At 33.4% G+C, this 13,790-nt stretch overlaps 1 protein-coding gene and 1 non-coding gene across 2 annotated transcripts; one reads left to right on the forward strand and one right to left on the reverse strand.

The window, feature by feature from the left end:
• Positions 1-2,658: 2,658 nt before the first annotated feature.
• Positions 2,659-2,761, reverse strand: LOC145013741 (U6 spliceosomal RNA). Its single transcript, XR_013665261.1, has one exon. It is a non-coding gene; the product is annotated as a U6 spliceosomal RNA (small nuclear RNA).
• Positions 2,762-3,327: 566 nt separating this feature from the next.
• On the forward strand, positions 3,328-4,158 carry LOC145009862 (uncharacterized). The gene has a single exon (XM_078968490.1). It carries the CDS (start codon positions 3,328-3,330, stop codon positions 4,156-4,158), a length of 831 nt encoding a protein of 276 aa, XP_078824616.1.
• Positions 4,159-13,790: the final 9,632 nt, after the last annotated feature.

The raw sequence follows: 13,790 nt of genomic DNA on the forward strand, positions 1-13,790 counted from the left end.
CAATGGAAATGAATACAAATATGGTTATTACCTAGGTGATGAGATATATCCAGAATACGTTATATTTGTCAAGTCATACATATTTTTGGACGATGATAAACGGAAAATGTTCAAGTTAGCACAAGAATCTGCAATGAATGATTTAGAATGGGCATTTGGAGTCCTCAAAGAAAAATGACACATAATCAAACATCCGGTGCGAACATGGGACAGAGAAAAATTGACTGCTTGTGTTATTTTACATAACATGATAATAGAAGAAGATGGTATGACTATTTGCTCATATGCCACAAACGATATACTTAATCCACCTGAAGTAATATAAGTTGGAAGCCCGACATACTTCTCAAGGGTTTTTGGAAATACGAAACCGTGAAATACATCATAATCTACGACATGATTTGACCGAATACATATGGGAACGACAATTTCTAGGGCAAAATGACGGTGAAGACGAGAAGGATGACGATGACGACGACGAAGCGGATGATGCTGGTGACGAGAACGACGATGATTAGAATTTTTCTATGTTTTTATATGTTCTTTAATTTTTATTTTATTTAGACAATGGAGTGTTTAATTTTACTAATTTAAAATTTAAATTTCTATGTTTTTAATTAATGAAATGTGGTTTTATTTTTTATATTTAAAAAAATTAATGTATATTATAAACTATTCTTTTTAATTAATATAATGTATAAAAAAAGAAAAAAAAAAGAATTTGTTGAGTGGTAACCATTTCAAATATTTAGTTGGTTGCTGGTGGGTTGGTTGTGAAGCTGACGTGACACAAATGTAACAATATTTTTTTAGTGTTACTATTAAGACACCCTTAGACATCCTATTAGCATATTTATAAAAAGTCAACCAATAATTAACTACTTATAATCAGTTTTTTTCGGAAAACTATACAATTTCAACCAATAAAAATATTTCAAAAATTAATTAGGATGTCTATATGGAAAATTGGGGTGTCTTTTTAGCCCACCCCTATTTTTTCGGTGGGAATGATATAACCACTCCCCAAAGCCTTATGTGTGTATAGTCAACGTGTAGAGTCAACGCCGATTATCCATGATTCGCTTATGAACTAATACTTAATACTGATAGGTTGAAAAAATCCATCTAAGTTGAATGACTAAAAAAGTTGATTATGTATTTGCTCTACAATTGGGTTTTGTTTTTTTTGTTATCATAGTAGAGTATATGTGGATGGTAGGGATGGGTTGCTTTTTTTTATTTATTTATTTATTCTTTATTTATTTTAATTAAGGAAATGATGAAATCTAATTTTTGTATATATGAAATGATATAATGATACAATATTTTCAAGATTTAAGAAACGAGCATGTGCAAATATTGCTTTACCTTAATACATATCACAATATTTTCAGAAGAAGAAACAGCCATAGTTCACCAAATGTTAAGAAAAATATTCATATCTTTGGACATATAAACTAAGTTAATAAAAATATACCATTAAACTTAAACTTATTGTTTGTCATGATTATGACATGTGATATCATATTTTTATTTGATTATTTTATCATTTTATTATATCATGTCAAAAAATGTTTAAAAAATCTATGGTATATATTATTCAATAAATGTTATATATTTACCTTAATACGTTACTATTATTATTCAATAGAAATTTGATATATTTTAGAAATAATACCAAATTTATGTCCCCTAGGTATGCTCAAGTTACGAATTTCGTATCAAAAGCTTCTACTTAAGCATTAAAAAAAGGGATAATGACTTGGGAGGGTAATAAGGTTTCCAGCTTGTCCGTATTAGGTCACTAAGGTTTTTTTTGTGCGTATTATACCAATATGGTTGTTATTACCGTTTAGAAATAGTCATTTTACCGGTTTTAATGGGTAAAAAGGACTATTTCTAAACGTTAATTGCAACCATATTGGTCTAATACGCACAAAAAAACTTTAGTAACCTAATACGGACAAACTGAAACCTTATTACCCTCCTAAGTCATTAACCCTAATTATTTAGAAAACATGCTTACTAATCAGTGTGACTGATTTGTTTGACTAAAAATAGTTGATTCCATTTAAACTTATCTCACAACCCTTCCAGAACTTTTAAGTCCAGAAACTCATATGATTGATGATCTTCATTACATAAATATGCAACATTTTATCAATAACTTCTTTTTTGTCATTTAAATGTTTACATGAACACATCCATATGTACAAAAACAAAATATCACTTCGATACCTCCCATCAATGTCTACATTTGATAACGAATGGAAATGTAAAACCAACAGGGACTTGCAGATGATGCCTATTATCAATTATTTTATAAAAAGCAAAACCACAACATGAACTAAGAAATTGAAGTTGCAAAATTAATCAAAATCAGCACATAAACAAACACATACATACTATATACAACACATAAATGGAAGTTTATAAAGCATGAAACTTAATGACAGGAAAAGAAAAAAAACTTAAATGAGACTTTATAAAAAGAAAGATCACTCTTACTTGCCACAAATGGTTGAAGACATCAACAAGAAGATCAATCTGACCATAGAATCCACATGTTGTCTGATTATGACTTCAGTAGATGAACTACTGAAATGTAAGAATTGCAATTGAACTCTATTAGCATTTGAAAAGGGAATTAGGGTTAAAAAAATTTTGGACCATTTCTTGATTTGTGTGTGTCATCCTTGCGCAGGGGTCATGCTAATCTTCTCTGTATCGTTCCAATTTTATCGGATGTCCCCAAAGGGACGACTATAGATGAAGAGCTTCGCCATATAGAGGAGTAGCAGGTTATATGGGACGACGCGAGTTCTAAATGAAGTAGTTTACTGTTGATGGTCATATATTTTCAATGTCTTTAAAATTAGGGTTAATGACTTAGGAGGGTAATAAGGTTTCCAGTTTGTCCGTATTAGGTCACTAAGGTTTTTTTGTGCGTATTAAACCAATATGGTTGTTATTACCGTTTAGAAATAATCATTTTTACCCATTAAAACCGATAAAAGGACTATTTCTAAACGGTAATAACAACCATATTGGTCTAATACACATAAAAAAAATCTTAGTAACCTAATACGGATAAACTGGAAACCTTATTACCCTTCCAAGTCATTATCCTTAAAAAAAAAAAAAAAAAAAAAAAAAAAAAAAAAAAAAAAAAAAAAAGTACATGCATGAACCTCGACACCTTGTACAAAATAATAATATTATGCTTTTATAAATATTTTTATATATATACCTATATATATTGTACTTTTTAAGGCGCTCCCTCCCACGATTATTTTGTGAAAAATTTGAGCTCTGTTTACCTAAAAAATGCCGCAAATTGATTTAGAAACGCTAGCTTCGGTACGCGGCGTCGGCGGCGGCGATCGGAAGATTGCGTGCGTGACGCTCGCAGAGGAGCCAGGAGATCCTGATATTCCTGGAAGCCACATAGTAGATTACCCACCGGATTGCCCGCCGGAATCGTTCTGGTTATCAAAAGATGCTGAATACGATTGGTTTGATCGCAATGCATTTTTAGATCGAAAGGAATCGATCAAAGGAAACTCTAATTCAATGAACCTAAATCCAAATGTAAACCCTAGCCAATCTAACGCAAACTCGAATTCGCTACAGTTTTCTTCGTTTTTGAAATCAAAAGCTGCAATTATTAGTTTGCCGAAGGGACAGAAGACGAGTTACGTAGATACGAAGCGCAGGAACTGCAAACTTTCGAGCATATGGTTGTTTCCAAAGAGATCGGATTCCATTGAGAAAGAGCCGGCGGCAGTATCAATGGCGGAGCCGTCTTCTCCAAAGGTCTCTTGTCTTGGTAGAGTTAGATCGAAGAGGTGTCGCAGCCGTAGGAAGTCGATTGAACCAGAAAAACCTATAACTCAAGATCAGAAAACCATTCGAGTACATAAATCCGGGTTCATATCTCATATAAACTCGTTATTCCGATCTGATTGTTGCAGCTGTACAAAAACGAATAAACCACCCCTGAAAATCAAAGTAGCATCGGAAAGTTCAGTGGCGAGAAGAAACAATCTCACTTGTAAACAGGAAACGCCGGCTGATCCACCTTCTTTGGGAGCAGTGCTTCGGTTTTCATCCGGCCGAAGATCGGACAGCTGGGGGGAGACCGAGATGTTGACTTGACAGATCGTCAATCGTTGTATTTCAGGTCGCCGACGTGGCGTGTAGTTTAACGAATCGGCAGGCGGGACCCACAAAGGGAGCCTAATACGCTCATATGACGCGTTAAAAAAAACAATGCCTGCAAGCTGTAAAAGGTAAAAGTTAAAACAAGCGGGTTTTACGGTTTCATTTTTTTCTTAGTTAACGAACGCCTTTCATTTAGTTATTCATGACTCATGAGTGTGATTGTTACATATATATTTGTTTGGTGTTGGTGTATATACATGGGATTCAAAAAATATTGCATAAAATTTGATAAGTGCGATTATTAGTGTTGATGTAACAACTATTGAGAAGGTCACTTGTATGCAAAGGTTATTTTGTTTTGTATTTATTGAAAATACTTTTTCAATAATTAATATATATATATAATTTTTTTTTGAAAAAAGTTATATGACAAGTTGAATACTTCAATATTTTTCATGGGAAGTATACATATAATTTTTTTTCGTCTCAGCAATTAGTTTTACATATATGAATTTTGATTAAAGGATTAATAATTAAAAACATATAAACATGAGTTTATTATAACTATCATGTAAAATCTATGAGAAAAAAAAAATCGGAATCGGTTGACTTCTAAAAAAAGTATTGTGTTTTTGACTTTTTACATAAAATGAACATATGTTTTGCAATAGCCTACTTCAAAATCCCTGGAAAATGAATTTTCAAATCGTACTCTAAATATTAAAAAAACTCTTAAAAAATAAAATAAATTGATTACAAATAAACTGTTTCACAACATACGACCTTATAATATATGATTTTTTAACTCTATTTTTTAATGTTGGAGATCATTCAAAACACAATTTCGTTGTATATTGATTTTGAAACAAGTTAATTACCAAAATTATGATCATTCTGTATTAAACAAAAAACTAAAACATCATTATTTTGTTCAAAGCCAATATCCATTTTGGTTATTTTCTTGATTTTCTTTAAAATAAACTAGAAAGGTTACACCAGTTACGCGGGGCTAAAAGCTTTCAATATTGTTTCCGAATCGATAAATATGACAGACATAGAAAATGCAATGATGAAAAGCCTGGAGTTTGTCTCGGACCGTTTTTTTTTTCATGTTTTTATGAAAAAATGTAAAAGTTTTGACTGCAAGGATCAGAAGTTTCAAAACGGTTAAAGAATTAAAAGGGTAGGAATTAGCAAATTTTTAGAAAAATGATCAAAGTTGTCAAACCGTTAAAGTTTTGTGGCGAAACTTTAAATATTAAAAAGTTCCTAAAAAATGTAAAAATATTGATTGCAAGATCCAAAAATATCAAAATATATAAATAATGATGAACAAAATGCAGGGACCATTTCTACCAAAAAAAAATGTGAAGTCTTCATATCTTTAATATATATATATATATTAATTTGATCCATTTATAAATTAAAATGTTGATCGATTAGAGAATGTTATTATTATTATTATTATTATTATTATTATTATTATTATTATTATTATTATTATTATTATTATTATTATTATTAAATTTTGATCGATTAGAGAAAGTTATTATTATTATTATTATTAATCACCGTTTTGAGTTTATTCAAAACAAGAATCTGTAATATGTTTAATCAATAGTATGTTTAATCAATATTTCACATATTTATAAATACAGACAACTTCAAAAAGTCACACTTTTGAAAACATATCTTGACTTTTTTTTTAAAGTTTGAATGAAACCACAATTATATATATATATATATATATATATATATATATATATATATATATATATATATATATATATATATATATATATATATATATATATATATATATATATATATATTTTGAATTTTAAGAAATATAAATTTCAAAGTTTTTGTACAAATCACTTATACACAAATAAATAATTAATACTTGTCAAAAATATAAATGTGTGAATAAGAAAGGTTATTAGGCTGTTGGGAGTGGTCACCACCAACCTACCGAAAAAGTGTTGACCTCTGCGCCACGTCAGCTCCATCACCAACCCACTACACATTGTAAATGATTACCACTCCACAATATTTATCTTTTATTTTTTTAATATTAAAATGAATAAAAAACATAATTAATAAAAACATAGATGATGATGATGATGATGATAATAATAATAATAATATATAAAAGTCTAGGGTGGAATTTGTAAATTTTATAAACCAGTTTTGAAAAGAAAATTCGAAACACGGTTTGTTCTGCCTTTGACCCAAACTTAAGGTACCAAAGTTGAGAATTATTGAAAAATATGTGTCTTCTTACTGATTAAAAAACACGCCTTTATCATCTTCTTCATTTGAATACCTGCAAATGTGAAAGACCCTTTTTTTGAATTGGCTCCAACGACTCCAAACAGTTAAAACAGGAAGCCAACTAATAGCTTCGTCCGTCTTTGTAGAGATGCCACACGCAAACCACTGAGTCTGGGGCGGTTTTCACGCGTCTTTAGGCCCTCTAGCTCAGCTCCACGCGTGGGTTGAGCTGCCTACTCCGGATAGCCTTAATAAATTCAACTTGTAGAAAAATTTAGTTGTATATAAATGATGGGATGTCAAGCCCACCAAACAAATTACACTATTTGTTTGCAAATAAAACGTAATATAATGGTAAAAAGGGGTATCGATCATCGGGGAAATGGTTGTGTTCAATCATAAATGCAAAAGAACTATAGTAAATAAACTAACTAACTACAATTAAACTAAAAGGGGGGGGGGTTATCATTAGGATGCTCAAATATTTGAGAGAATTTGTAAACTAAGGCAATTCAACACAATGAACATTTGTGTGTTTATCATTAGGATTTAGCATGAAGCTTATCATTCATCTCAAATTGGTTATAGCAATCATGAAGCATGATATGCCAAGATTTCTCATTGGTAGTATGGAGGTTGGGGAAGCCCACAACACATATTCTAAATCAAAATCAAAGATTCAATTGAAGCAATTGAACCCAAGAAGTTGATTAGCCTTAAGAATGAAGAAATCCTCAATTCCTAGAGGATGTCGATGCTTACACATCCATAAAGGAGTTATGATTCATAAACTAGAAATGATTTCTACCATCATAAAACTCTTGTTCTAAGTAAATTGAATGATTCAATGCTAAAGCAAAGAAATAAACCAACAATTGCTTATTAAAGTACCAAACTCATGATCAAAGCACTAAACAAGCATAGAAATTATGAACTAGAATCATAGACATAAGATACATGATAAATAAGCATAAATCCTTTAAAAACCCACAATCATTCAGAGGTTTTAGGCAAGGTCTACAAAAATAGAGAGTTTAGCCACTCATGACAATAGAAAAACAATCACAAAAGTCAAATTGCATAAAGAAACTACCAATATCTTGGAAAGATGAAAAGAAATGAGTCTTCAAGCTCCAAAATCGCCTCCTATAGGTCTCCATTGGTGCAAAATAGAGAATGAGGCTGATAGATCTGATCCTTCAAGGTTATGCTGTGCCAAATGACCAAAATTCCCAAACTGGGTAGTTGCACGAGTACCCGCGCGAGGGAGATTCCACCCGTGCAAGTGTTGTTGTAATGTTATTGGCTCCTCAATCCTCCACTCCACTTTTCCATTACCAAAGATTCCTTTGGTCCCCTCCATATCCATGTGATTCAAACCAACCAATCATGATTTAGCTTCCAAAATGGATGATCCAAGCCCAAAATAAAAGTCTAATATCCATCTTCACAAGCCCACTTAATCCAAGTTTTTAGCTTTTTAAGCCCAATTCTTCTTTGGTGGATCCGTCAAGCCTAATAATGCATCGGAAAGCCTACTAAGCCAACTCCAATCCAATGCAACCGCAACAAGCTCCAAAATCCTGCAAAAAAATTCTTATGCAAAATAAAAAGTCCCCGATACGATTCATGATAAAGAAAATAAAAAATATACAATGCAAAACTAATTAAAAAGAACTAAAAATGTAAAATAAATTAATAAAGATAAGGAAATAAAATAAGCTATCAATAAAATCATATGTAAATTTTAAAGTAGACATCCTTATTAATTAATTTATATGAATTGTATAAATAAGGTCCAAAATGAATGTTTTATTTAAAAATGATAATTTTTTTATTATTTAATAACTAATAATAAAATTTAATAATTATTTTTCCGAAAGAAACTATTCGTCAGAAGAATTATTCGTGGCTGCCGTTTTGTACGAACACACATCTAGTATATATATATATATATATATATATATATATATATATATATATGTATATATATATGTGTGTATATATATATATATATATATATATATATATATATATATATATAACGACCGTAGATTCAATCTAGTCAACTTAGAGGTAATAGAGGTCGAAAATGACTTTTCGACAAAAGATTATTTAGAATAAATAATCTTAACCAAGTTGTAGAATATGTTGCAAGGTTTTCGTACATATAAAGAGCGTCGAAATCGGAGTTATAACGAAAAAGTTATGACCCGTCGAACTTTCGCGACGGAACCAGCACGGCACCGGGAAGCGTAAATAGTGATTTTACGATGGAGGACTTTTTAGCCTTAGTGATCTAAACGAAAGTCGTATAATATGTTAAACCGAGAAAATCCATAAAAAGAACGCCCAAATCTGACTTCGTATGAACGAGGAATGATTTTTCTAAGATTCAGCTTAGCAGTGCACGGCCCGAAACTTGAAGTTTAGTTCGAGCGGTTTTTGGCTTAGGTGAATTAAATGAGAGTTGAAGATCTCATTAATAGGAACTTAATAGTAAAAAGACAGACAAAAACAGAGTCCGTATGAAGGAGTTACGAATTCTTCGCGGTCATTTAATAGTCTAAATGTCTCGTACTGTTAAATTTAAGATCGGTTGAGAATTAGACGACGGAGTCAAAATTAAAGTTGTATATATTATTTTTACCTACGCGTGGATATATAGAACGTCAAAAACGGAGGTCGTATGTGAAAGTTACGGATTTTAGAAGTCGGAAGTGTGTTGTGCGAAAATGGGTGATGTGACACAATCTTAGCCATTGCTTTCTCCCCAAGTCTTGCCACTAGATGGTGACATGTGGCACCAAGTTCAGCCATTTTCACCCTATAAATAGAACCTCTCCCACCCTCATTTTCTTTACACCTTTCTCATTCTTTCTTCTCTTTACTCTCTCTCTCTCTCTCTAGCCCCGAAACCCCCCGAAAAGCCTTGGGAACCTCCCTAGCACAAGGCGGAAGCCCCTGAGTGCTCGAAGGCTCCGAGAAGAAGAGCTTTTCCATATGGGAATGCTGCTCCAAGTAGGGGTGTTAACGGGGCGGTTCGGTTCGGATAGTAATAAAATTGTTAACCGTCATCACGGGGCGGGTACTTCATATCAACTAACCGAAACCGAACCGAATTAGCAAAAAAACCGAACCGAACCGAACCGTATAAAGGCGGGTAACCACGGTTCGGTTCACGGGTACCCGCTAAATATAAAAATTTAAATACAATTAAAATTACAAACTTCATTCCAATGATTTCTTTCTAAAAATTACTCAGTCCAAAGAATTATAAAAACATAATAAAGTCAAATAACATACAATATAATTGGTATAATAAATATAAAAATAAAAATAAAAATAGAAGAAAACATAACGTAGAAGTGTAAAATTGAAATAACCGATCATGATTTTTGTTTGGGATATGGCTAAAAGTTCAATGAAAATGAATAATATTATATATATATATATATATATATATATATATATATATATATATATATATATATATATATATCAAGCGGTTCGGTTCGGTTATCCGCGGATACCTAAGTATCCAAACCAAAACCGACCCGTTGATATCCGGTTTTTTCGGTTTCGGTTTTTTTATGTTTCGTTTTTTTTTCGGTTTCGGTTTTTTTCGGTTTCGGATCGGCCGGTTCGGCTCGGTTTTACGGTTTTGCGGTTTTTTTGCACACCCCTAGCTCCAAGCAAAGCCTGGTTTTCTATAAAATCCGTTGTAAGTGAGCTACGCCTACGCTATTTTTAATATAGCTTTTATTTAATTATAGTAACATTATTAGGAACTTATAATAAATACTTGGGATATTATTATGGGTTATATAAGTATTTTTTTACGCTTATATAATAGTAATAATAGCTATACTATTAATTAGTCTCAGCGAATAATAAAGTAAACTCTAGTGGTAATAATACTAGGTTTCGTCGAAGGAAAGTATTTTTAAGAAGCGAAGCGCTGTCTGAGTTTGGAATCACCACCTTTTTCAAGCGAGTGCATGGTCCCTTTCATCTTACACATATATATGAAGTATTTATATATATTACGTGTTGTGAGTGCATAGTTACTTTCATCTTACACATAGATATGAAGTATTTTATATAAACTACGTGCTATGTGTGCATATTATATGTATACTTGTTGTCTATGTTGGATGAACGTTTTTATACATGTTTTAGATGATTTAAACTGTATACGTATTTTATATACACGAATATGTTGGGTATGATACGGGTAGATGAATGATGATAGATAAAAGATGATGTGAGTAAACATTGACAACTATAGACTTAGTGCCTAACTAATAAACATCGGCAACTATGGACTTAGTGCCTATTGGACAAACACCGGTAGCTATGGATTTAGTACCTGTTAAGGAATTGGTAGCTATGGACTTAGTACCTATTAGATAAACACTGGTAGTTATGGATTTAGTACCCGATGAATAGACTATAGTAGCTATGGAATTAGTGCTTTATGAACGAACATTGACAGCTATGGATTTAGTGTCAGTCATATAACCCTGGAAGTAAGGGACTTTGGAATAAACGAATGCAGAATAGATGACTCTTACGATAAATCCTTAAGAGTAAAGAAGATAATGAGGATGGGTAATTGGGTTGATTGTTTGATTGTTTAAACATAATAATTATATTATTGTCGGTTGAAAACCCTATGTACTCACCAGGTTTCCCAACCTGACCCACTTAGTTTATTTATATTACAGGTGTTGATATGAAGTCACATTACACTGAGAGATTAAAGAGATGTAGATTACTAGTGTAAATAAATGTAAGTTCTGTTTATGCTTATGTTCCTGTATTGATGATAACATCCCAAACGTTTTAAAATGAATAAAATACGTTTCTTCGAAAATGTTTTAATAACGTATTTATCGTGTTTTTCTGGGAACGAATTCCGCAACATTTTTATTAAAAGAAGAACTCTGATTTTTATAAAGCATAAACAAAATCGGTCTTTTCTGGCCATGAAAATGGGGATGTCATAGTTGGTATCAGAGCATTAGTTTAAGCGAACTAGGAATATGGATTTATTTATAGAATTAAACTTAGAATGCTAAGCGATGATTGTGAGGTGTGAGCACTAGCTTAATTTAGGAATGATGCCTAAATTGCTTTTATGTGCTAAATGATTTGTTATGCTATAGTTTGATCGGATCTATGGTGTGTTGCCGACCGGATCTAGCAACCTTATGTGTTTAGGATTCTAAACGTACAGATACGATATTAGAACTAGCATATGAATGTTTCGGAGTGATAAGGATGATTTAAACGTCAATCCTAAAGAAAGATCTAGATTCACCTTAATCGGTGTATAGATCAAGATGTCAAGGACCCGTAGTGGAAACGTAAATGCAAATGGAAATAGGAACCAACCCCTCAACCTACAGTGGTTCAACAAATACCTGTTGTAGAAGAAGTTGCACCTGAGCTAGTCACCATGGCTGGAGTTCAAGCCATGATCCGGGCTATGCTAGCTGAAAAAAAGGGAAGAAATGAGACAGTTGTTCCACGAAAATAGGGTCGAACCAACCATACATGTTGAGCCGACCGAGCCAATTCCCGAACAATCTAAGGAAGGGAACTACAACCGCCAAGAGAGTCAAGTGGGGACTCAAGACGAACGAAGGGAAGGCCCGGAGGGGAGAAACAACAAGGATGGGCGAATGTACAAGAATTTCCTAGGTGCGAAACCACCGAGTCTCTCAGGAAGCCCGAAGCCGGTTGAGATTATGGATTGGATCTCCAAGATGGAGATGGTGTTTGAGAGCTGCGACTGTAGCGAGAAACAGAAAACCGTCTTCGCTGTAAGACAACTAAAAACTGGAGTCTTGAGCTGGTGGAAGCTATTGGCAGATACGATGCCACGAGGAAGCCTTAAGGATGTCATGGGAAGAGTTCTTGGAACAGTTGAAAATGCAGTACTGCTCGGAGATAGATCTGATAGACCTAAACAACGAGTTTCAGAACCTGAAGAAAGGGAAGATGAGTGTTGATGAGTATGCCACCGCATTCACCGATAGGATGAAGCTATTCCCCTACTTGGTGCCTACTGAACTCTCTAAGATTGATAGGTTTGCTAACAGATTACCCACAGACTTTGGCCCAATGGTCAAAATGGCAACTACCTTGAAAACAACTATTAGGGCAGCTAAGAACGTAGAGGCCCAGATAAGAGAAAAGGGTCTAGAAAAAGATAAGGTAGGAGAGAAGCGGAAGTTTGAAGGACCTTCAAGGCCCAACAAGGAAACCAAATTCTTAAAGCTTGGAGGAGGAAATGGAGGTGAAGCGAGATGGTGTGATAAACGCAAGAAGAAGCATTGTGGGAAGTGCAACGAAGAAATGACTTGTTACAAGTGTGGAAGGACTGGTCACTATTCCAAGGATTGCACACATAATGATAAAGTATGCTACGGATGTGGAGGCAAGGGGCACATGTCCAGAGACTGCCCGAGGAAAAATAAAGCAGCAAGACCAGAAACGCCACCAAGGCCAAGGGCATTCCACATGATCCTCGACGAAGCGGAAAACAACGCGAGAAACCATGGATAAGGAATCTATACCCGAAGATCGAGTTACGAGGTAGCCTAATAGATAAAACCACATGATGTAGCCTCTTAGAGGCATAGTCTAGGGTGAACTTGAACACCTATGTAATAGTTTCGAGAAATAATAAAGCCCTCGTTTTGTTATCTGATGTGTTAAACTGTTATGTGATTTTTCCTGTATGGTGACTTGGAAAACTACGAGACAATACTTGGGACGAGTATGAGTAGGTGTGAAAGGTAGTAGATGCATATACTACCGGAAACACATGACTCACGCTTGGATCAGGGAAAATTACAAGGTTACCAAGAAGCCAATAATTGAGTCTGTTTTATTCAAGCATGTAGTTACCCTCGTTTCGGTAATGACTAAGAAGATTATTGTTATTCTGGCCCTAGTGATCATATCAAATTGAGTCTGAATACGATGAGTATGTTACGTGGTTCAGAGAACCAAGTTCGATGTAGCATCTAACTTAAACCAAAAGTTTGAAATGAAAGCTAACCCAGGGCGATCAGTAGAAGTATCGCGATGATTGTTAAAGAAGTTGGTAGCTAGAAATGCTACATATTAAAATGTGATTGTATCACATTAGAACATGAAGGAAGGTATACTCTTTTGGAGTTTGACTCTAAGAGACCTAAGTCTAAAGCGTTGCAACATACGATGATAGGTCATTAGAATATGACACATAGATCCATAGTAGTTGTAACACCCAAAGTTTTAAAGGCCAAGAAAGGAAAGAAAGCCCTAATTTTAAGGGTCGACTCGGCGAGTCCAAG

This window comes from Lactuca saligna, chromosome 8 (genome assembly GCF_052625555.1).
Source record: "Lactuca saligna cultivar CGN05327 chromosome 8, ASM5262555v1, whole genome shotgun sequence".
NCBI lineage: Eukaryota > Viridiplantae > Streptophyta > Magnoliopsida > Asterales > Asteraceae > Lactuca > Lactuca saligna.